General features: G+C 38.7%; 1 protein-coding gene across 1 annotated transcript in view; it reads right to left on the bottom strand.

The window, feature by feature from the left end:
- AFF2 (AF4/FMR2 family, member 2) overlaps nucleotides 1-21778 on the bottom strand; it is a 250283-nt gene that overhangs the window by 50379 nt on the left and 178126 nt on the right. The window contains exon 10 of the mRNA XM_009997205.1: nucleotides 11680-11717. Coding sequence (XP_009995507.1) covers nucleotides 11680-11717 — 38 coding nt within the window. The remainder of the gene's footprint in view (nucleotides 1-11679; nucleotides 11718-21778) is intronic.

The following is a 21778-nucleotide window of genomic DNA, read 5'->3' as shown; positions in this document are numbered from 1 at the left end:
GGACCTTATTTTCCTAAATACAGATGAGAAGAGGTAGGCCTATTCTTATCTGTTTCAGACAGCTTTTGAAAGCCTGGACATTACTGGAAACTCTTCTGTTTCTTCTCCATTGCTTGAAACACCCTGTGCTGGATTTATTTCCTATTTGCTTAATTTTTGCATAGATATAAAATGATATGTTTTGATGTAATTTCTTTATATCAGCATAACAAGCAAACTCAATCATATATATCCATAAATTCATGAGAATATTAAATAGAAACTTTAATTGCTACTTAAGTAATAAACTCCAAGATTGCTTAAGTGAAAGCTTACTGTGGCTTAGTGGGACTTCAGCAGATGATGAAACAGGGTTATTTTCTGAAGACCATTTATGGCTTTTACAACCCTGCCTGTGTCTAAAGTGACAAGCACCAAGCTATAACATTAAGAAGCTGAAGAAATAATATATTCACAGCCTTAGAGAACCGCTGACTGCACCTGCTTGTTCATGCACTGAGTGGCAATGTCATAATTTTGAAGAGAACTGGTTATTCAGTTAAACATATATACCAAAGGGCTAGAAAGAAGAATAAATAAAAAATTCAGCAACCCAGAAGGAAGTTTTAAAAAAAAATTAGAATCTGTCAAAAACCATGGAAGTTCTCAGTTATAGCTTATCCAAGATTTTACGGAGGGAAAAAAGCTTGACTCCTTTGAGCCAATACTGTTTACAGTTGCTGCAATGAAAATTCTAATTTTGTGCTCTAATGAACACAAAATGATCCATAGTCAACCTTGGCAAAACTTATAATGACTGCATAATTGAAGTGACTTTGTCACATAAAAAAAAAGATTTAACAAAATTGTAGGAAACTGCCAAGAAATAAAACTATGGGATGGGCAGTCCTGGATACGTATTGCAGACAGCCATACTGCCCTTGCTGCTTGGGAAATGTCAGGCTTCTAACACTGTGAGACACTTGTCTGCAGTTGCTCTTCTTGCAACATATTAAGACAAATTGTCAATCATAGCAAGTGCTTCATTGTGAATGTGTGATCCAGAAATTAGTTTTTCAAAACACTGCTTGTGCTCTTACACTATCAGGAATGATCAGTATCCGTGGGAGGTCTATATGGCAAGATTCCAGGTGAATCTCAATGTACAGGTTGTGTGACAGAGGTGGACCTCCAAAGACTTCCTCAATTTTGGAAATCTTATGGAGAAGGGGCACCAAGAAGAGCTAAGATCTCAGCTCATTGGGGAGGATATAGCTTCAAGCACCAGTATAAGTGGAATTTTCTCCAGATTTCTCCAGATATAACCCTGACACACTTGGCCTGCAGGCTTATGCTCACCATGATACATGTTCTGGGATGTCTACTCTCTGAATTTCTCCCCTCCCTTTCCTGTATCTCGACCTCTAGGAGGGCCCATGCCTTTTTCTTCCTGTGGGCAAAGCATTTGGCTCACTCCATCAGCCTGCACAGATGCCTCTCCACTGCCCAGGGACAAGGTTGAGCTGATGAAGAGAAGGTAAGTACCAGGAAAGGAGCAGTTCTGTGTCAGCAAATCACATTAGTATTTAACAGCTGCCGTGCTAAATACAGAGGGATCAATTAATATCTGAAGTCCAAATTCTCCTCTGATATAACTCCCCTTACACAGAACTTTGCTTTAAATATCATAGTTTCAGTTTCAAATTTGATTGAACAAATATTTTCTGTTTACTTACCACGGTAATGACTTCAGCAAGCAGCTGAGTTTAGTCCTGTAAAGAATGCTAATACCATCCCCAAAGGCAAGACTAAAGCTTTTTTTCTGAGTGTCCCTGAATGATTGAGCAACAGAGAGTCTTTAGGAGAAATAAATAATCTCTCCCTATTTTCACTGTGGTAAGAATTTTCCAGAGATCAGTATTTCAGAAGACTTTTCACAGTGTTCTTTCACTTGAAAGACAAATCTGATTCGACATGAAGTTTCATTACGAAGAAACTGTTACATGTGATGACACTGGTTATTGAAAATTGAAATGAAGTGAGAGGAAGCTAACACCAACTTGTATGAAATTCTGCTGTCTCTGAATGACACAGGGAACTCAATATATCTAATCATCAAAGTGAAGCCCATCGGGAACCGAGCTACAGTTGTATTGCAGAAGGTTGCTACTTGATTGCTAGACCCAAAAGCGCTAAGCCATATGCCACTTATTTCTGTGTCTAAATAGCTTACTATGATTGATACTGAGGATGGCTCTCCTCTTCACAGTGAAACAATCAAGAAGACAACAGGAATTAGGCAACAGAGTACACAGATTATTTTTTACAATCCTAATTTTTAACCCTGTTGGTTCCTGGAGCTTAATGTAACTCCTTCTTTAATAAATTTAGTCCATGCTTTTTTTTCCCCCCAGCAGACCACCAGCTTTTGAACAGACCTTAGCTTGCAAGCTGCATTCAGTGTTTTTTCTCTCACTACTGTTGGTGTGTGGCCAGACAAGCCTGATTATAAGAGCTCAGTGATGGCCTTGAGTGTAAAAATTTTTCTTGCTTTCTTTCTTTAGGAAGATTTTCTTCCATCATCCTTGTGCCAATCTCCTTGATTTTTCTTCCTCACTCACCTGTCTCTCTGAATCAGCCTTTTCCCAGCACTCCCCCTGCCTCCCCACACTGAACGTCCCTCCAAGGTCAGTGGAGGGCCCTGGTACGTGGGTGCTCCATGTGTCCCTCCTCCCAGCTGGGGGCGAAACACACTCTGTTTACAATATGCTCAGTTTCCACTTGACAAGGCCTGGAGGCTACTCCATATATCTGAACATGGGTCCCACAGTTAGAGAGAGCTCAGCGCTGTCAAGATATGGCCCACTTCTACAATTAAAGAGCCAGCAAACTGGCAGGGTTGGATGGAGGAGCGGATACTTGAACATACATCACATCTGTAATGTGAGAGTTACATGACTCAACACGGCCTCGACACCCAGCACAAAACACAAATCAGCTCAGACATTACAAGCACCCCCGCTCCAACGATGCTAATCTCTTCTTTCATCCATGATCTTTGCGAGTCACAGTGTTACGGTAAAGTGTTCTGCACTTAAAGGAATATCTGCAGCTTCCCTGTCACTATTAATAAAAATATTTAATGCTCTTGTTAGGAGGCGCAATTTGATTACTGAACTGTTATCCAACAAATCCCGAAAACAATTCAAAGTAAATTTCCCTAATATGTCTATTTTTCTATCCTGCCAGAAGGGTTGCTAATGAATTTGCTGCTTGAATGCACAGACAGATTGGGAACTATAACTGTGCTGGCCCGGGCAACATGGCACTGGCACCAAAAACCTATTTGTACCCATGCAAAGTTCTCTCTAGAGTATGTCTTTCATCCAGAGGTGATTTTCCAATAAAATCAGCCTCGATTATTGCAAGCGCAGGAGCAATCCCTGAGGGAGTATATCAGGCAATTCAATACCAGGAAATGTTGTACTAGGCAAAATTAACCTTGTAGCAGTGTTATTTCTTGACACATTATCTAGCTTTTGCCTTTCTTTCATATTCATCTATCCTAAATGACTGCATTTTTTCCCTAATTCCCTCACTTAGCACAAGATCATTATTTCCTTGTACTTGTATTTAAAAAAAAATAAATGTTTGAAAGACACCTGTTTTTCTTTTATTTCCTTTCCTTTCACTTTATCACTGCCAAAGTAAAGGACTGTTTGCTGTATGGTAGGCACTTTTTTTTTTTCAGATATGTAAAACATGACAGCAAGGAGGACCACCTCTGTTCTGCTCTATTTTCATGACCTTGCAAGTCAGGAGAAACCTCTTTATCTATTGCCTCTTACCAGGCTCTTCAAGGCAGGGATCTTCATCTGAAGGGTGTCTAGCACATGCTAGAATGTAAAAAAACCTTTTAGTCATATACATACACTAACACTACTTCATGTTTTGCTCTGGTTATTTATCTCCCAGCAGCACAAAACCAGAAAAACAGTGAAATGCAGTGACTGGCTCCTATGCTGGATAAACCCAGCTATACTGAAACCAGAAGAACAGGTACTCCTGTTTGTATCATGATCAAGCTTTTCTTCAATTTTGCTAGCATTTGTTGCTTGGCTGCAATATCTTAATTGCTCAGAAGCAGATTTTTGAAGCATTAATTTACAAAGATCACAGGTAGTAAGAAAATAGCTGTTACTTAACACAATTTCAAAAGAAAACACTTAGAATAACTGTTTGAATAAATGCTAAGTTAACTTACAATTAGAAATAATAACCAGAAAATCTAAAATTATCAAAACCACAGCATGAGTGAGAAGAATGGTACTCAACAGCAGATACATGCTAAAACTGGAAAAAAACTGACCCTGACCCTACCTAACTTCTTTTTTTTCCTGTCGAAAACAGGAATCAGGCAAAAGAAAAGGTTGTGTTTGGCTCAAACTTACACAACTTTAAACAACTTTTTTTCACAACTTTAAAAAACTGACCTAAATTTAATCTTGACAAATGACCCAATTAAAATGAAAATACTTACTTTTGTCCAGCTGCAAGACTCCTGCTAAATTGTAAGCTACTGCTTTATTAGCTTTGGTCAACTCACATATGTATGTCTCTAAATAAAAAATACTCAAAAGAGAAGGTTTCTCCAAGTGTCTGAAACTTTGTGATGGTTACTGAGTAACATGCCTGGCTGGGCAGATGAAGGGCTCCTCATGGCTGGCTACAGCCAGCGGTGCTTGGTATTGGTGCTGCATGCTCAGATTTGTACAAGATTAGATGAATGAGCTCTCAAGAGTCTGTTCATCTCATTGTCTTGTAAGCACACATTGTACTCTACATAGGACGTGTGGTAATTTAACCATCTACTATAAATTCTACAATCAAGTCGGAAGCATTTCACTATAAAAATGTATTGTGTCCATTTAAAAAATGTGTGTTCTCTCTAGGTACCTATTGTGGTGGTAGTTGAAAACCTTAATAAAGCACAAACTATTCTATACTTCAGGACTTAGCCAATGTGACTCATTTGTACAGGTTTAAGTCCAAACAAACTGCTAGTCAACTAAAGTATAACTTATTACCACAGGCTACAGACTTTTAATACTTTCTGCACTTGGAACAGGACTGATTTACTGTTGTGGGCCCTGCCAGTAGTTATCATGCATCATTTCCCTAGAAATAAAAATAGCTCTACTGTGGTTATCCTTTGGGCTGATAAAAATATATCTAACAAGATGTGTCAGAGGAACAAATTCAGAAAGCAAAGGTAAAATATTAAATAGACTTATTATTTTGTGTCTAAAGTACTACATCTTTCAGCTGCCGTGATGACTTTGGAATAAAGCAAAAGGTACTGCAAAAAAGAAAAAAAGATCTAAAGGAGCAATTGAGCTCTGATAAAACCACACAGGGATAGCTGAATTGTCAGAGCTTTACAAGAGTCAAAATTTACAAAAAAATCAGTATTTAGGGATTAATGTGATATAATCAAAAAGGATTTAATATGTGCATTTCTTTGCAAACATTTAAAAGCGGCAGTTCTATAATCCATTGCCAACACTAACCTTTAACTTGTAAGAGTAAAATAATCCTCTGCAACATTTCTAGAGTTCAAATTTTGCTGAGGAAATGTAGTCTCCCTAAATAAAACTCACTGGAAACCAGCAGTAGTGTAGGAGTATTGGTTTTCACAGTAATGCTGCAGGTGCCATGCTGTACCTGCTGCATTGCATGTGTACACAGACTCTACCACAGTCCCCATCATGCAGAATCAGTGGCATTTGGGTTTTTTGTGAATTTTTGGAGGGGCTTTACTGCTGGTACAATAAACTGATCCCACTGACTGAAGTCTGCACCTGTGTAGATGCCTAAGTGGACAGACAAGGAGGATCAGGGGCTAAAGAACATTGCCTATAATTGCGTGTAAGCAGGCTTTTCCCTGGATTTCTACTGGGGATTTGAGTGCTTTTGCATGCTAGACTTAAAGTATTAACACATAAATATGAATGGGTTTCTTTGAGAAATGCATACGGGAAGGCAGTTTAGGCCCTGTGTTGTAACGGATTTTTAGAACTAATTGAATTGGTGCTGGCTGATTTAGTCATTCACAGAAATAGTCTGAGGACAAACAAGAGGAAAGAAGGTTTAGAAGCAGAGACTAACAGGTGGTGATGTAGAAATTGCTTGGGAGTTTTGATGAGAATGACAGTTGCAGCAGGTTTGGGCTTTCTGTTCCTTTAAAAGTGGTTTAAATCCTTTAGGACACGTCCTTCAGGTACCCATACACAAATATCTATAGGCACCTATGGTCCATATGTATACATGTAGATACATAAATATACATACATAGATGGATATATAGACGTCCTACCATCCTATTAACCACGAATGGGAAGCTTTTCCAACCTAGACATGACACATTTTTTTCTTCTTTTTTAAAATACAGGACAGGAGATGCCCTGCAGTGGAAGAGCTGAGCTCGGTTACCAACAGCACGCGGCCCCTTTCGTACCTCTTTGAGTTAAAAGTGCTTGATTGCCTGGTTAAAGACAAATCAACCTTCAGACTGAACCACTGGCATGCAGTTTTGCCAAAGGGAGCAGAAGATCTGTTTATGGTTACTGCTATTTCAGCATACATTAACTGACCCTCGGAGCCTGACCTGCTTGCCCTCCTGCTTACTAAGTCAATAAGAAAATCCTCTGGCTCTGCATGACTTGCTTAGACCTCAAACCTTCTATGCACAATAAGGTCTATCCAGGGAGGAAGAAACAAGGTGCCACTCCAGCTGGTAAAACAAAGATATTTTTAAAGTGCAGTCAGTAGAAACAGTCACTCCTATTCCATGTATAATCAAGGATGAAAAGGCCACGAAAAATACCACTGCGCTTTGCAAATGAGAGGTCAATTGAAATGTCAAGATATCAAATGTTAATGGATTGCATTTCCAATGATGGTTGGGATGGAAAACCATACAAAGTCAGGTCAGATGCCCTTCTGAGGAGAAGATAAGTTTCATGGCAGGAAAAGACAACAAACACCAGAAGTCTTTCTCGTTAACAAACTTGTGGCTGATGGGAAACAAACATATTTAGAAAATATAAAAAGCAGCAGGATTTTAATGCAAGCCATAATGCCAAACATGTATCTGGAAGTCATTAAAACTACAGGAAATAGAAGCATATGCAGGTGTTTGGGGAAAAAGCCATTGCTTTCTATTGAAGACTTTAAAAGGGACTATAAAATAAGAGAGTATAAAGGACACTCAAGGAAGGCAATGTTTTCCCCCCTGAAGCAAGAAGTAAATTCCACTATTCTCACAGTTTTACAGAAGCTCATGTACTACGTGGACCACTCTTGAAGCATTCATTTTCCATTTAAAAAAATTAAGTCCTCTCTTACAAAACTGCTATTTTGTAGTGTTGGATAACATCATGTTTTAGCTAAATCATTCTTTCACCTGCCCACATTTTACCATGGAACCCATTTGGCCATGTTCATAAAGGACTGCAATCTGAGGCATTTTTTTTATAGAGTCTCATTATATCTAGTCCTTAGTCCTTGCCATGCAAAGAACTTATCACTTTAATATGGAAAACAATGAAAAGAAACAAGTTATCTTCCTAACTACTGTCTTTGCCTGATTAATATACACACAGCCTTCCTTTCCCAACTGCTGAGAGACTTGCCTTGTGTCTAGATTAGCTCGCTCGTGGGCTCACACACTTAGAGGATAACAGTATTATTAGTGGATTTTGAGTAGGAAGCCTCCTTGATGTATACAACAGAGATATGCAATATCAGGAATGAAGAACAGTGTGTATTCATTTCCTCTTTCAGGCTAAGAATAATGACTTGCATGCATTCCACTGAATACACGAGGAAATGTTTTAAACAAGCAAAAGACAGTATTTTTCACACACTATGGTGCTCAATGCCCCAGGATGTTGTGGGGACAAGAAGCATAAACAGATTTCAAAAGAGATTTCACACAGGACATGTGGTTACAGAATTGTAAAAAGCTGTGCACAGGGTGGTGGGAAGATGCCACTGTAATTGCTCTTCTTCCCCCACCTTCTGCCACTGCCAGAAACAAAGCATTGGGTTGATTGAGCTTCAGTCTACATTAATGGACAGGCTGCCAAGCCAAGTGTATTTGTACTTGAGAGTGAGGCCTAACCCTGACTGTGCCTGGATCTGAGGGGATCCTGCAGCTCGATCCACTGGTAAAAGACAAGGGATGTGCTCCCAGTCAACATGCCTGATTCCTCTATGCTCTATGTTGATGTGGACTCCCATTGTCTGCCAAAGTCTGGGAAAAAAATCTGGGAATAGCGATCATGAGTTGTGTTTCGTAACAAAGCCACTACTGAATTTTAATGATAGTGCTGTTCTCCCCCTCCTCCATCAAATCACAGGGTATAATAGAAGATTATTTCCTCTGGATGTGTCCTAATTAGAAACCATTTTTCATGTAAAAGTTTTTTAGAAATGGTAAAGCCTCCACAAGGTAAACTTGTTTAAGTCATGTTGCCTCTTTCAGACTCAGGGATAGGATCAGCAGATAAGTAAGAAAGTGTCTAGGACTTTGGAACCAGGAAATAAATTTTCTACTACAGACTTGCAATGTAAATATGGATAAATCCAATGGGAGAAAGCAAATACCCCTTGTATGGCAAGGGCAGGAGAGGATAAATGAGTTAAGTGTAATGGATTCTGCAGTTATGGGGGCCACACAGGTGCCACATACAGACAGAACAGACAGAAAATGGTTTTATGTTTTTGGAAAAGTAACTGTAGTTACTTTAAAAAATTCAGTTCTGCAGACAAAGAGATTTCTTAGCAATTTTCTGTGAGCTTATTTACAGTAATATTATCTATTATGTCAGATGATGCTACCAATACATAAAGATGAGTTCCTATGGATGTGCTGTGTCTTGCAGTGCTACAAGCAACACAGAATTGAGACTAAGTCTTCTGAAGATGTTACATGCCACCTGCATCTACCTTGGCCATCAGTAAGGTCACACCAGTTAGGCTAAGCACCTACAGACACTTGGGCATTAAGAGACCAGCTGCCTTACTGAGCTGTAGCAAGAAAAATTCCTTAGCTTTTTCTTCCAGAAGTGTTAAGTGCTGGAGGGATTAAACAGAACAAAAAAGAGCAGTAAACTTCCTCCTGAACATTAAACAAGCAACATTAATAAACTGAGCAATGAAAAGAAAATTGACCATTTCTGCAGAAATCATCATGCTCCTAAACTAATATGCTAAATATAAGCACTATTAGGCTCCGTCAAAGGACTCTATATAAACCACAGTTTTCAAAGGGAGTGTTTTTTGATTCCAGTTTTGGGACACAAAACTATGTCAGCACAACACCAAAACAAGGAAATTTTTTATGCTAATGACAACTGCAAATATTTTATATATATATTTTTACATGTAAAAATATATATGTATTGTAACAGATGTCAAATGCAGTTAGATTCAACTCAACTTACTAGTGCATGGCTTTTAGCCAAAAGCAATTCACATTTTCAGAAGTGTACTATCACATATGTCTTAATAACAGAAATGTGTTTTTAAAAATGTATCTGATAAGTCACATATGGTAGAAGGAATCTGTACAGCTTTAAGCCCTTATGACAATGGAAGCTACTAACTTTATTTTGCATAGCTGAAGAACATTAAAATTCAAGTGAAATTCTCTTTGACATTTGAGAGCTACAAAAGCAATGACTAAAAGCCAGACAAGACAGAGCTGCACTGTATGGCTGTGACACTTATATAAATGCAAACCATATCTACTGCTGCTATCTTAAACACAATATTCTTACTTTTGCCCTGAAAGGAAGAATTTTAGCATGCAATCTTAATTGTATACAGGTACGTTAAATAGTTACATGTCACTGAAAAATACTAGGCAGATTTTTCAGCTGTTTTGTTATGCAGAGTGTAATTAATATGTATAATGGATTCCCTAGGGTACCAATTGAAGCTGCCACCATGAACTTAGCCAAAGAGAAGTTAAACAACCAGTTGGGGGAAACATGACAGGGTGAAATGTGCATATGCAGGTGGAAAGACTGAGACTCCCCATCTGGCCTTCTTCCATTCCGAAATGTTACACTTAGTCAAGTCTCATGAAGAAATTATTTAACCTAACTCACCCTTTTCCCCCACTCCCAAATCTTTCTGGTGGATTAATTGGGCATCAGTGCTACATACATGCTGTTTAATGACTGCAATGCTCAATACCTGTCACATGTTGGAAAAGTCAATTCAGCTGAGCCATTCTTGAGAATTTGGCTCAAAACATTAAAAAAGAAGTAAATAAATGATAAATTATTATTTTGGTGATGTGCCCCAGGACTCTCATCACCTTGCAACTCCTGGATCCTCTAGAATGTGATGTGCAAGCACAGCTCATTTCACACTCTCTATTAAACAACCACCAGCTAACAATGACTTTAATTCAGCTTGCACTGAATTTGAACTAGCCCTCTAGGCAAGAAAGGTCTCTTGTCTTATAAGAAGTTTCATGTGCTATCAGGTCCCTGCTGGATCCTATTTCTAATTTTATCAGATTGAATGAAACATAAAGAAAGAGTGATTTATGACTATCTTGCATCTTGCCTAATCACTCCAAGGAGTGCTCATACACTTTTTGCATTCACTTTATAAGGTGTAAATGACTATACATGATGGAAGCCAAATGAGAAGTAGAACTGTGTTCTTTTGTGTGCTTAATCACAATGATCTGTGAGTCCTGTCAGTGCATGTTCTTAAAAATACAAACCCACACCAGTTCAAAATTCAGGATGATCAGCAAACTACTATAAAAATAACATTTTCTGGGTCTGTAACAGGAATATGCAGTTACTGGGACTTAGTTAAACTGCAATGATCACCTACTGAAGCTAAAAATATGTCTTTACTGGTACATAAGTGCCCATTAGGCCTGGAGTATTCATTATTTAAACAGAATCACTGATTGCTGGTAGCTTGAACTGAAAATGCCTTTTCTCAAAGAGCCAGGACATCTATAAAGCAACTTTCTTAATTTAATGATATATGGTTGAGTGTTGCTGCTAGTGCCCTAAGATTTAAGAACTTCTCATAAAATGCCCTGGAAATTGCTCCCTGGTAGCTTGTTCATCCTTCACAGAACCCTACTGTAAAGAGCAGAAACATAAGTGTGTCTGTGGTGTGAGAGAGACACACACATGGAGTGAGAAAGAGCTCTTAATCAACAGGATGGCAAAGCCTTGATACATGGTGCAAAACATTCCCATGTGTTTAGAAATCATTTGGCACATTCCTAGTTATTTCCCCCCTGTCAGACCTTCTCAAGGATTGCAATTAAAAATCATAATCTTTTTAGCATGTGCAAACCTCCCCAAGGCTAGGAGCACTATGTATTGAGTATGATTGTGATATTATTTGGCAGCTATTCATAGACAACACATTCATTTATGGAAACTGGATAAAAATTAGGGAGTGCAACCATTAGGGACACATGAAAAATCAAAAGCTTTCCTCAATGATACTGACCTTTTTATAGCTATGATTAGGGGCAAATTGAACTCTGTTATTTCTTTCATCACCCTTCTTACTGTCCTGCTCCTTTAGTGATTGCATACAACAACTTTGTTAAAGTTGCACTTTCAAACAGAAATAAAAATAACTTACTTTATAGGAATGTTTCTCAATTTTGTCTTTTCAGCAGCCTGTAAAGAGAAGAGGGGTGGGGGAAAAAAACAATTAAGCAACACACCAAAACACAATGAGGCCACAAGCAAACATTAACCTGCAGATGCTCTTCAGAAATGCACACCCAGCCTGCTCCAGCCAGGGCAGAGGAATTCAGGAGCTGGACTCTTTCAGAGACACAGTGTTACAGGTTTTAAATACTTCTGCCCCAGTTTGTGCTATCAGTGTGGTTTGTTTATCTTTAATGGCCACAAATGTTTAGGAACTGCTCATTCAGGGTGATTACTTCACTTGCCACTCTGAGGTCTGGCCCCTTTGTCACAAGCTATCTGCCTGTATCTGGAACAAGAACAACAACAGGAAAAAATAAAGGGAAGAATGGACTCCATCTCCAAAACAGTTTTTATTCACCAACAACAGAAAAGGGCAAAGGATGACCAAATGTTCAGATCAATTTCCTCTTGTGAAACCTTTGAGAAAACACATTCCAAATCATCTAAATGAGTAAATCTTTGGGCCTCTCGGCCTGCACCACCTCAGACATGGAGCCTGGTTCCAGTTTATTGCTGAACCCATTGATCTGTGTACAGTCCATTTATCATTCATGAAAAGAGCCAGTGATCTTCACAGTATATTAGAAGAAACAACTCAGATCATCTGTCAACGGCCCTCTTATTTCTGTTTCCCTCTCCACGGGGATTTCATCTCCTTCGATTCTTCTTGAATTAAAATGTTGCTAAGCAACACAGCTGGGGGCACTGATGGCAGAGCTGCTCCAGTCTGTCATACTGGTTAAGCTGCTTGAGATTTTAGTGGAGATTTTTTATTTTTTTTAAATGCTTCTGTGGCATAATTATGTCATCTGAACCAACCTTGCATACCCTCTCTGATTTTTATTTTTTTTTCCAGAGTAGGTAAATAATGGTTTAATGCGAGACAGCTTGAAAAACCACCTTCAGATAAACTAATGTTGTCATATCATTTCAGAGAATTCCTCCTAATGTTTGCAGAACCAGACTGTAATAGATCTAAATGTGGAAAGTGGTCAGATGGCTAGTAAGATTACAAGCACAGACAGTGGTGAAAGGCAGAATCAAGATAACTGATCCATAAACCAATTATAGTAAGGGAAATTCTAGTGCCTAATCACCTTCAGAGATATTTTTATAAAGCCTACCAAAATTGAAGAGAAGGGTTTTGGAGAAGAACCTGCTATGTTTAGGGACTGGAATAAAATGGTTCCCACACAGGAACTGCTAATATTAGTCCTGAAAAATGTTCACAAAACCCCTTGAAGAATTAAATTCTTCATGAAAAGTGACTACCTTTTGAAACCTCTGGGACCTACACACCTGAGCTCCAAATTTTGCCAGAACGAGTTCTGCTTTGGGCTCAACAATGGTGCTAGTTTTTCAAAACACCTGCTCTTTTGGCACTTTTGCCTCCAATCATAACAAAGATAAAAATCTGTGTTTAAATCCATGGAAATCCCTAACAGTGAGTTTAAAATTTGGGAGGAAGAATTAGAGCTTGAGAGCTGAGATGGGCGACTGCAATCCTTTGGGCTGGCTCCCAGTGTGAAAAGAAAAATGTGTTTATTTCATTTGGATTTTATTTCCATCTAAAGAATAAATCAATGAATACATGATAGGAAACAATTATATTAATTGTACAGTAGGCTTGCTAAATAAAACACTTAAACCTCAGGAAATGCTAAACTTATGATTGCACAAGTACGTGTAACAGACCCAAACCCAATTATGTTCCTTCAAACAAGGCTGTGATGAAATGGGGTCTCTGCTCATTAGTGAAATAATGTGAGTTGTGCCTCTTTCCAATGATACTCTTCCAAATTTCCCTTTTTCAGCTGACTCATGTAAATGCAGAGTCAGAAGCATGTTATTAAGAAATCTTTCTGAGTTATAAAATACATGTAACAACAAATGTTTCACTTAAAATGGATTAAAACATCATAAAAAATGGCATTTCTGTTTCCCAGGCCTCCCATCAAATGCCAAATTTCAGTCCCATCTTGCAGAGAACTAAAATTATTTTTAAAGCTCATGAACAGTCTTCCACAATGGCAGTAGTTTTTTTTGACTGTACATTTTTTGTTCCACCATAACCCTTCACAGCCTCCCATCAAATGCCAAATTTCAGTCCCATCTTGCAGAGAACTAAAATTATTTTTAAAGCTCATGAACAGTCTTCCACAATGGCAGTAGTTTTTTTTTGACTGTACAGTTTTGCTTGACCCTTCTGTATATCAAGTACCCGGACCACAACAATTCTGAGTTCAAGCATGTGAAACTTGCATCTAAATCAGTTTCCCCTCCCCCTGAATTATTCAAGTCACTACACAAAACCTGATATCAAAATACAGAGAAAGCAAACAGAAGCATAGAGAGTGCCTAGGATCACAAGTATATAATAATTCAGTCACTTTGAATACAAAGTAAAGCAGAAGATATTCTGGAGACCATGTGTGGGATGGGGTGAGCCAAACTGTTTACATGAAAAATTAAAGAAGATGAAGATATTGCAGGGAGAAAGAACTGGCAATGTCAAAGTCATAGAACAAAAACTAGATGTTTGATTTTTTACTACTTAGCTATGCTGATGGCAACTGTTCGCCCTGAAAGAAATGTTGTAACTTTAGGGTCAAAGAATTATAGATATATTTTATTTTCTCACATCATGAACATTCCAGCACATCTCTTTCTTCAGATTTTTACATGGAGAATTTCCACATTCTTTTTTCCTTTTGTTACTGGGAGAAGTACTAACTCCTAAGAAAAGGCACAGGCTGGAGGGACAATGTCCTTCACACACATGCTCACTCATAGAAAATTTTAAACAAATACCACAAACTCTCAGGTTAATCTGCATACCAGCCTAGTTTAATGTTGGATGAACAAGCAACCAGTCAGTTCCTATTACAAGTGATTCAGTTTGCCTCTGAGTAGGACCATGATGGTCACAGATGGTCACAGACTACATGTCAGGGATTCTATCTGAGAAAGAAATGCAGGATCTGGCCTTCTGCTTTTATTCATCTTGTAGGTGTTGCTCATTCATTTTTCAAAGTGTATTTGTTTCAGTATCATGAGCATGCCCAGTGGCAAAAGATAAAGAAAGGCAAAATCAAAGTGACACTGAGCAACTCTACACATTAAGCTTTGATGCAGAAACATATTATTTGAAAATATTTGGTGTGCAGCAGGTCTGTCAATTAGAGCTAATTATTTTCCTCTGATCAGGAAGAACGCAATCTTGTTTTAGGCAGGTTTCTTTGAAATGCACGTCTTTTATATAACTTCATTATAGGAAAATACTTCCAAATTACCTTTTTTTCCCTAACTTAGCTATTGACTCAAATTGTCTGCGTTGAGTAGTTCTCTCTGCTTTGATAATTAACTTTTGATCATTACTGAATTTAGCAGCTCTAGTCAGATGTGTTCGTAGCCATCCTCCTCAACTATTTCAGTTTTCATCGCCTTTAATCTTTGAACAAAATGATCTCATTGAGCCTCCATCAGCCTTGCTACTCAGTTAATAATTCCTGTGTCTCATCTTCATGACTGGGTTTGATTTGTTTTAGACTTGATGTGAGCTTTTGATTATTAATTTAAGGTATTTCAAAGACAAACATGTTTTAAGAGTTATTTTTTAATCTTATATTCCTAGGCCTTTACAAATAAGAAAGTGGTTTTTACTCCATGATTCCTAAATTTCATGTTATTAAAAAGTACTATATTAGAAGTACTGTAGATATACAGAGCATGTAGGACACCCCTAAACCATGATACACGTGCCCTGAGTGGGAGATGAAGCTGTAAAAGATTGGAATGAAATTGGACTGATATAATATAATATTCAATGGGTGTTAGGAGAATTACATGATGGGACCTTTGTTAATTTTGAGCTTGAAAATCATAGAATCATAGAACTATTCAGGTTAGAAAAGACCCTTGGGATCACCCCTACTCTACAAAGTTCTCCCCTAAACCATTGCTCTTACCCTCCAGTCCACTGGGATCTCCCCAGTTAGCCAGGATTTCAGGTAAAGAATGGAAAGTGGCCTGGTGATCACATCTGCCAACTCTTATAGCACCCTTGGATGTAGCCCATCCAGTCCCTTAGACTTGTGTGCGTCTAAGTGGCGTAGTAGGTCTCTGACCACTTCCTCTTTAACTGTGATGACCTCATTCTGCATCCCCTCCCTGTCTCCTAGCTCATATGTCTGTATATTCATGGAACACAGCTAGTTCCACTGCTAAAGACTAAGGCAAAGTAGGTGTTGAGCACCTCAGCCTTTTCCTCATCCTTTGTTACTAAGATTCCCTTTACATCCAATAAAGAATGGAGATTTTCCCTAATCCTCCTTTTGCTGTTAATGAACTTATAGAAACACTTTTTATTATCCCTAACAGCTGTAGCTAGTGTGAGCTCTAGCTGTGCTTTGGCTCTCCTGATTTTCACCCTGCATAGGTTCACTTCATCTTTATAGAATTAATGAGTGCAAACATGCATTAAAATAATTTAGGATGATTAGAAGATGGAAGTCAGAGTGAACTAGACAATCATTCCACTTTAATTTGTAATTTCCTTCTGATTTTTTTTTTTAAATTTATTTTACAATTATGGCCTTTCCATAATTGTGCCTCTGATCCCTAAGACCTTATTTCAACAGCTGACTCCAGTGTTGAATAAGAAGAACGAAGATTAAGAATGCATGAAAAGCAGTAAGATAGAGACCATCAGAGAGTATTTGCCTAGGGATGCTTTCCCATGACTGTTGTAACTGTGAATGACTCCTACCTTTTATATCGCATTACAACTGATTTTGGTATAGCTGTTTTAGCATTCATTCAAGAACCACCTGCACTGTGCTTTATTTCATCTGCAGAGCAGACAGACCCTTACATTTATTTTGTTAGCAGGTATTTAAATATTACACAAGACATTACACATGAGAATAAGCACAAACTGGTTTGTTCTTCTTCATGTTGTTTTTCTTCACCAATATCAATCAATGGATGGGCTTTTTGATAGAAAGAACAAGAAATCTGCTTCAGTCTGTACAACCTTCTTACATTAGAAAGACCTGAGGAGAATGAGCTGACAAGAGGTTGGATCAAAACTATCAAAGTAAAATAACTGGCATCTGCAGAAGGCAAATTATATTTTTGGTCAATGTTACAGGGAAAGTGTCTGCTATCCAAAGAAAAAAAATATATTTTCCATTGCATAAGTGAAAACCCAGGATTATCAAGGAATTGTATTTAATTTTGAGAAAGTGAGATTCAAGAAAAAGTATCATTCAAGAACACTTCCTCACCCTCTTGATTCAGAAGCACTGATCAGCCATCTAAAGTAGCAGTTGCTGACCCTCAAAGAGTCTCCCAGGGTGAGACAGATGGCACTTCATGGCATCAAACATGTTGGCAGAAGAAGGAAGGCCTCCAAGCTTTAACTTTTTTCCATGAGCTGCTCCAAATCTAACTTAAGTTAATCTCCTAGCTTCTAACCAGCTCTGTATGCTTGGTTGAATAGCTAAGTGACACCACACAAGTAAGTTTACAACCCACCATGCTGTTCTCCTGTCCTGTAGGTACAAAAGAGGTTCCTTGGAGACCCAATTCAGCAGTCCAATAAAAATAGAGAAACTTTCCATATTAGTTGAGTTACATATATAGTTTTATATATTTGATGGTTATAATTTGCCTTGGAAGTTTTACCATTCATACAGAATGCCTGTGATCCTAAATAACCAAAGAAAAACCACTACTTATCAACTGCACTGTATTGTGCTCTGATTCTGTAATGATGCATTTGGTGCTAAATACAACTTCCTGTGGAAGAGAATAATGTTGCAAACAAACCATCCAGACTTGTGCTGGGAATCAGAAAGCCCAAGCCCAAAGGCTGAAGGATCAGTATGTGATAATACAAGCAAAAATATGTCATGTTTCTTTTTTTTTTTTTTCTCTTTACTTCATTGGTTGCACTCTCCTCTACCTGTCCCTGAATGTCAACAGAGAATATTGTATTTCTTTCTTGCTAATTGCCTTTGACATGAAGCTGGCGACCTTCTCTTTGAGATTCTGTGTGTGATGTTCTGGGTCAGTCTCACCTTGAGGACAAAAAGCCCAATGTTGCTGTATCTAGGACCAAAACCAATAAAGAAGATACTCACCTTATTTTTTAAAAGGTATTTTTCTTCAGAAGCCAAACATGTGGGATGGATCAGCTAAGATCCATTTTCTGAAATACCAAGTTGCCAAGCATGTGTAATCTACAAATCAGAACACTTCACTGAACTCTTGCTTTGTATGAACCACAGAAAGCTTCTCATCATTGCTCTGAGCAATGCAGTAACCTTCATGGCTTCATAGAGAGATGCTCAAGAATACTTGAAATACTGGAGATTTAATTTCAGTTGGTGCAGTGGAGGCTGGATAAAATGAAAAACAAAGTTCAAGTGACCAACAGCTAAAACAGCCTGTCTGTGGGCTAAAAGTCACCTTTATCCCTAATATAAGTGATAAGCGAACAGCTTTTAATTGAACAACACAACAAATATATTTGGTCTTATGTAGGCATTTTTTGCTAAATCCCTATGTTTCCATTGGGCCAGCAGTGGAAACCAAACTAAGGAAGTATGCAATGAAAAACAGGGCCATTTCCCATTCCTGAAGGACTCTTCCATGTTTTTTTAAGAAACATAGAAGAGAGCTAACAGAGTGCACACTACTCTGAGGAGTGCTTGTTGTTTGTGTAGACATACCTGAGCTGGTTTTAAATGTGTGGGTGTGGGTACTATGGACAATGTGGTTTTGTGGCACAGGCTTCAGTTTTCTCAGTGTCTTTGCTGAATTTTACAATTCCAACTGACTTGGTCATTGCAGAGTTCTGTGGCAGAGAACAGCACTCCTGGCTAGAGCTAGGCCTGATTATTCATAAGAACTGCTTTATTTGAAAAATTAATATAGAGGCCTAGTGAAAGAAACAGTTGGGAAAATTTCATTGAATGGTCCATGTTTAAGCAAAAAAGTCTCATTTGATTAATTGCTTCCTAGCAAATAATCTGTTACAAATTCATTACAAATGACCTAGGCTTAGCAGCTGACAAACCTATTGTGAAAATATGAAACATCAAGCTAGGAACAAAACTCTGTATTTGTTATCATCACAATTCCTGATGATTTTTCTAAAATGTCTGCTTGGCTCAACCCTTCCAAATGGCTTATAAATAAAAGAATTCCATTATTTGTTTGGTTTACTTGATAAGTGCATTTCAACATGTTAATCACATGATTAAAATCTTGAGGCAAAAAAAAACCAGAAAAGGTCCAGAAACATTTGTAACACAAGCAAAAAACTCTTCTCTAAACTTCCCTCAAGAAATAAGCAGGAAAAGGCAGGACTTAAAGAACTTCCTGTGACCTCATTGTACAGCTGCAGTCTCCATAAGCTGTGTATTCCCCAGTTCTAGCAGAAGGAGAGTTATTCTTTTTATCTTCATTCCTGAAACTTACCTGAACAGTGCTGGCATTTTGAGGTCTAACAGTGAGTTGTACTTTTAGTGTGCAAGGTCTGATTGTTACTTTTGCAGCATCCACACCAGTTAGAACTTGCTATGTCAAAATGGCCTGGAGCACAGGCAGACATCTCAGACACTGCCCCTTGTACCCCTGCTCATTTGCAGTTTATGCCCTTAGATTTTCCTTTGTGGCAAAGGCCTTTTTCTCATTCCCTTGGGAGTACAACCTATCTTTAGTCTCCTCCCTACTCCAAATCAGTGAAAAGTCTCCAGACTTGGGAAGCAAAAGGGCAAAGAGTACCAGCAGTGGCAGTGCTGGGAAGATGTGAATTGATGTTGCTATTGTTCACACTGCCCATTTATTTCCTCTGCAGGACTTAAGACTTTCAGGATTTTAATTTATACTGAACTTTATATCTGTATTGAATGTTAAGTCCATTACAAACAGGCAGCAGAGGTAACGGGGTAAACACACATGAAATAACTCTTTGCTGACCTTGGTCTGGTTTAGTACATTGCTCAGATGACTTAGCCAATTACTAAATTCCACATGTCCAAAAATTATACCTAATAGCATTGCCATGGAATCAGTAATTCTGCAAAGCAGGCACACTCTCTGTGAGCACACCCTGCTCAAATCAATTGCACTGTCACTCTGTGGTCCTGATCTGTCCCTCCAAGAGGGCAGAAGGCTTGCTCTGGGAAGATTCATCCTGCTGGCACAGAATGGAGCACCTCCAACCCCAGCAAACCTTGCAGTGGCAGATGCATTAATTGTAAGAAAAATTAAGGTGTTTAGTTCTCATTGCTGTTCTCCTTCTGGAATACCTCCAGGGAAGATCAACTTTCACTTCTGCTCCCCTTATTCTGGCTGACAGAAGCTAATTACTGGATTTATCATGCCCTTTTCATCACCTACTTCACACTTGTTCTAGACACCCACAAGTCCCTCCATTCAGACTTTTGCAAACCACTCCAGTCTCAAACCCAGCACTAGCACTATCATCTGGTGTGAAAAACTCCCAGGAATTTAGATTTTGAAGTTCACAGACGTTTGCTTGGGCTTTTGCAAAAGAGCGACACTGCAGATGGCCACTGTAAGAAAGTCAGACACTTTCTTTACCAAAGTGCTTCACAAGGCATGCATGATAAAAATCACACTTTCCTTTTGAGGAGAAAAGAGAGATAAATGTTTCCTATGTGGTCAGATTAGTGAGTGTTGAGCACTGAGATGGCCCACAGATATCACAGACTTCAGATTTATTTTTATAGGACAGTATGTTCAAGTCTGGCTTTTCTCTTAACAACAGCAATGCTGCTGTCAATCAGTTATCTCACCTGCTGCTGCCTCTGCTTGCTGCCAAAACAATACCTGGCTTCTGCATAAGTGGCATACATCTCAAGAGGCTCGGAGCAAATATATTTTTCTTCCATGCTTATAATAAAAACTCATTTACCAAAAAAAAAGTGTGCACAAGCATGTACACACACAGAGTACCTGACCCATCCTGTGGACTGAAAGCTTCACCTCCCTCCTCCCTCCCACCCCAAAAGGGCTGGCAGATCTCTGGCATCTGGTCATTACAGCTGTACTGAGGAACAACTGGCCTTTCCACCTCTATTTAATTAGTGGTGGAGGCAAGAGGTCTCTTTAAAGCTTCTCCTTCGGATGAATGATGCCTTATGGGATAGCTGACAAAGCCTGGCTGCTTCAGACTGGTGTCATGAAAAACTAAATCCAGGAGAAGCATCTCTTTAAGAGAGCACTGAGAGCACTGATGTGCTTGCTTTATTCATCCACCTTTTCAACTAAGGCATTTCATTTCCCCACTGTTACACCTGCCTGCCTGCCAGCATTGTCTTTTCCTTTATTATTCTCTCTACTGAAGTGGAGGATTTGGACTCCTCCAGCTCCTGTGTTGGTCCAGGCAGCTGCTGGTCCAGAGCCCAGGTAAGAGCATGGCTGCATCCTGCAGGGCCCAACTTCTTGCTGTTCATCTGTAGCACTGTGCACTCTACCACGAGCATTTGTCCTGAGGGTTGTATTAATCCCCTTACTGATGGATGACCTCCACAATAACAACATGTGTGTAAACAATTCCATGAGATTCTGTGAATTTGAACAAGTTAAAAGCCTTTGATAACACTGTGTATTTTAGTGGTGTGTCATGTTTTTCATTCATAGCTGCAGCAAGCTCAGCCCTGATCTGAGCGGTTACTGAAAGCTTCTGCTGATAATAAACAAATATATGGTATGAGTCTATGCCACTGCCATGCGAATGATGACCTTAGACATGTCTGCTATCAAATCTCTTAATGCCGAAGATTTGTCTAATGTAAGTTGGAGTATTAATTTTACACAGTTGATGATATATGGCTGTTTCAACTAGTGTTGTGCAGAATAAAATAATTTAAATATCAACTAAAATGGACTGGGGTTTCAAGAAGAAACTTATCTTCGCAACAAGTTATTTCATGGCTGTAGACTGACAAGGTTGGTGAATGACTGTGTTATCCTAATAGCTCCTGTAT

This window comes from Chaetura pelagica, unplaced genomic scaffold (assembly GCF_000747805.2).
Source record: "Chaetura pelagica isolate M959 unplaced genomic scaffold, ChaPel_1.0 scaffold344, whole genome shotgun sequence".
Lineage (NCBI taxonomy): Eukaryota > Metazoa > Chordata > Aves > Apodiformes > Apodidae > Chaetura > Chaetura pelagica.
Note: the sequence above shows the minus strand (reverse complement) of the source record. Positions and strands in the feature narration are given on the sequence as shown.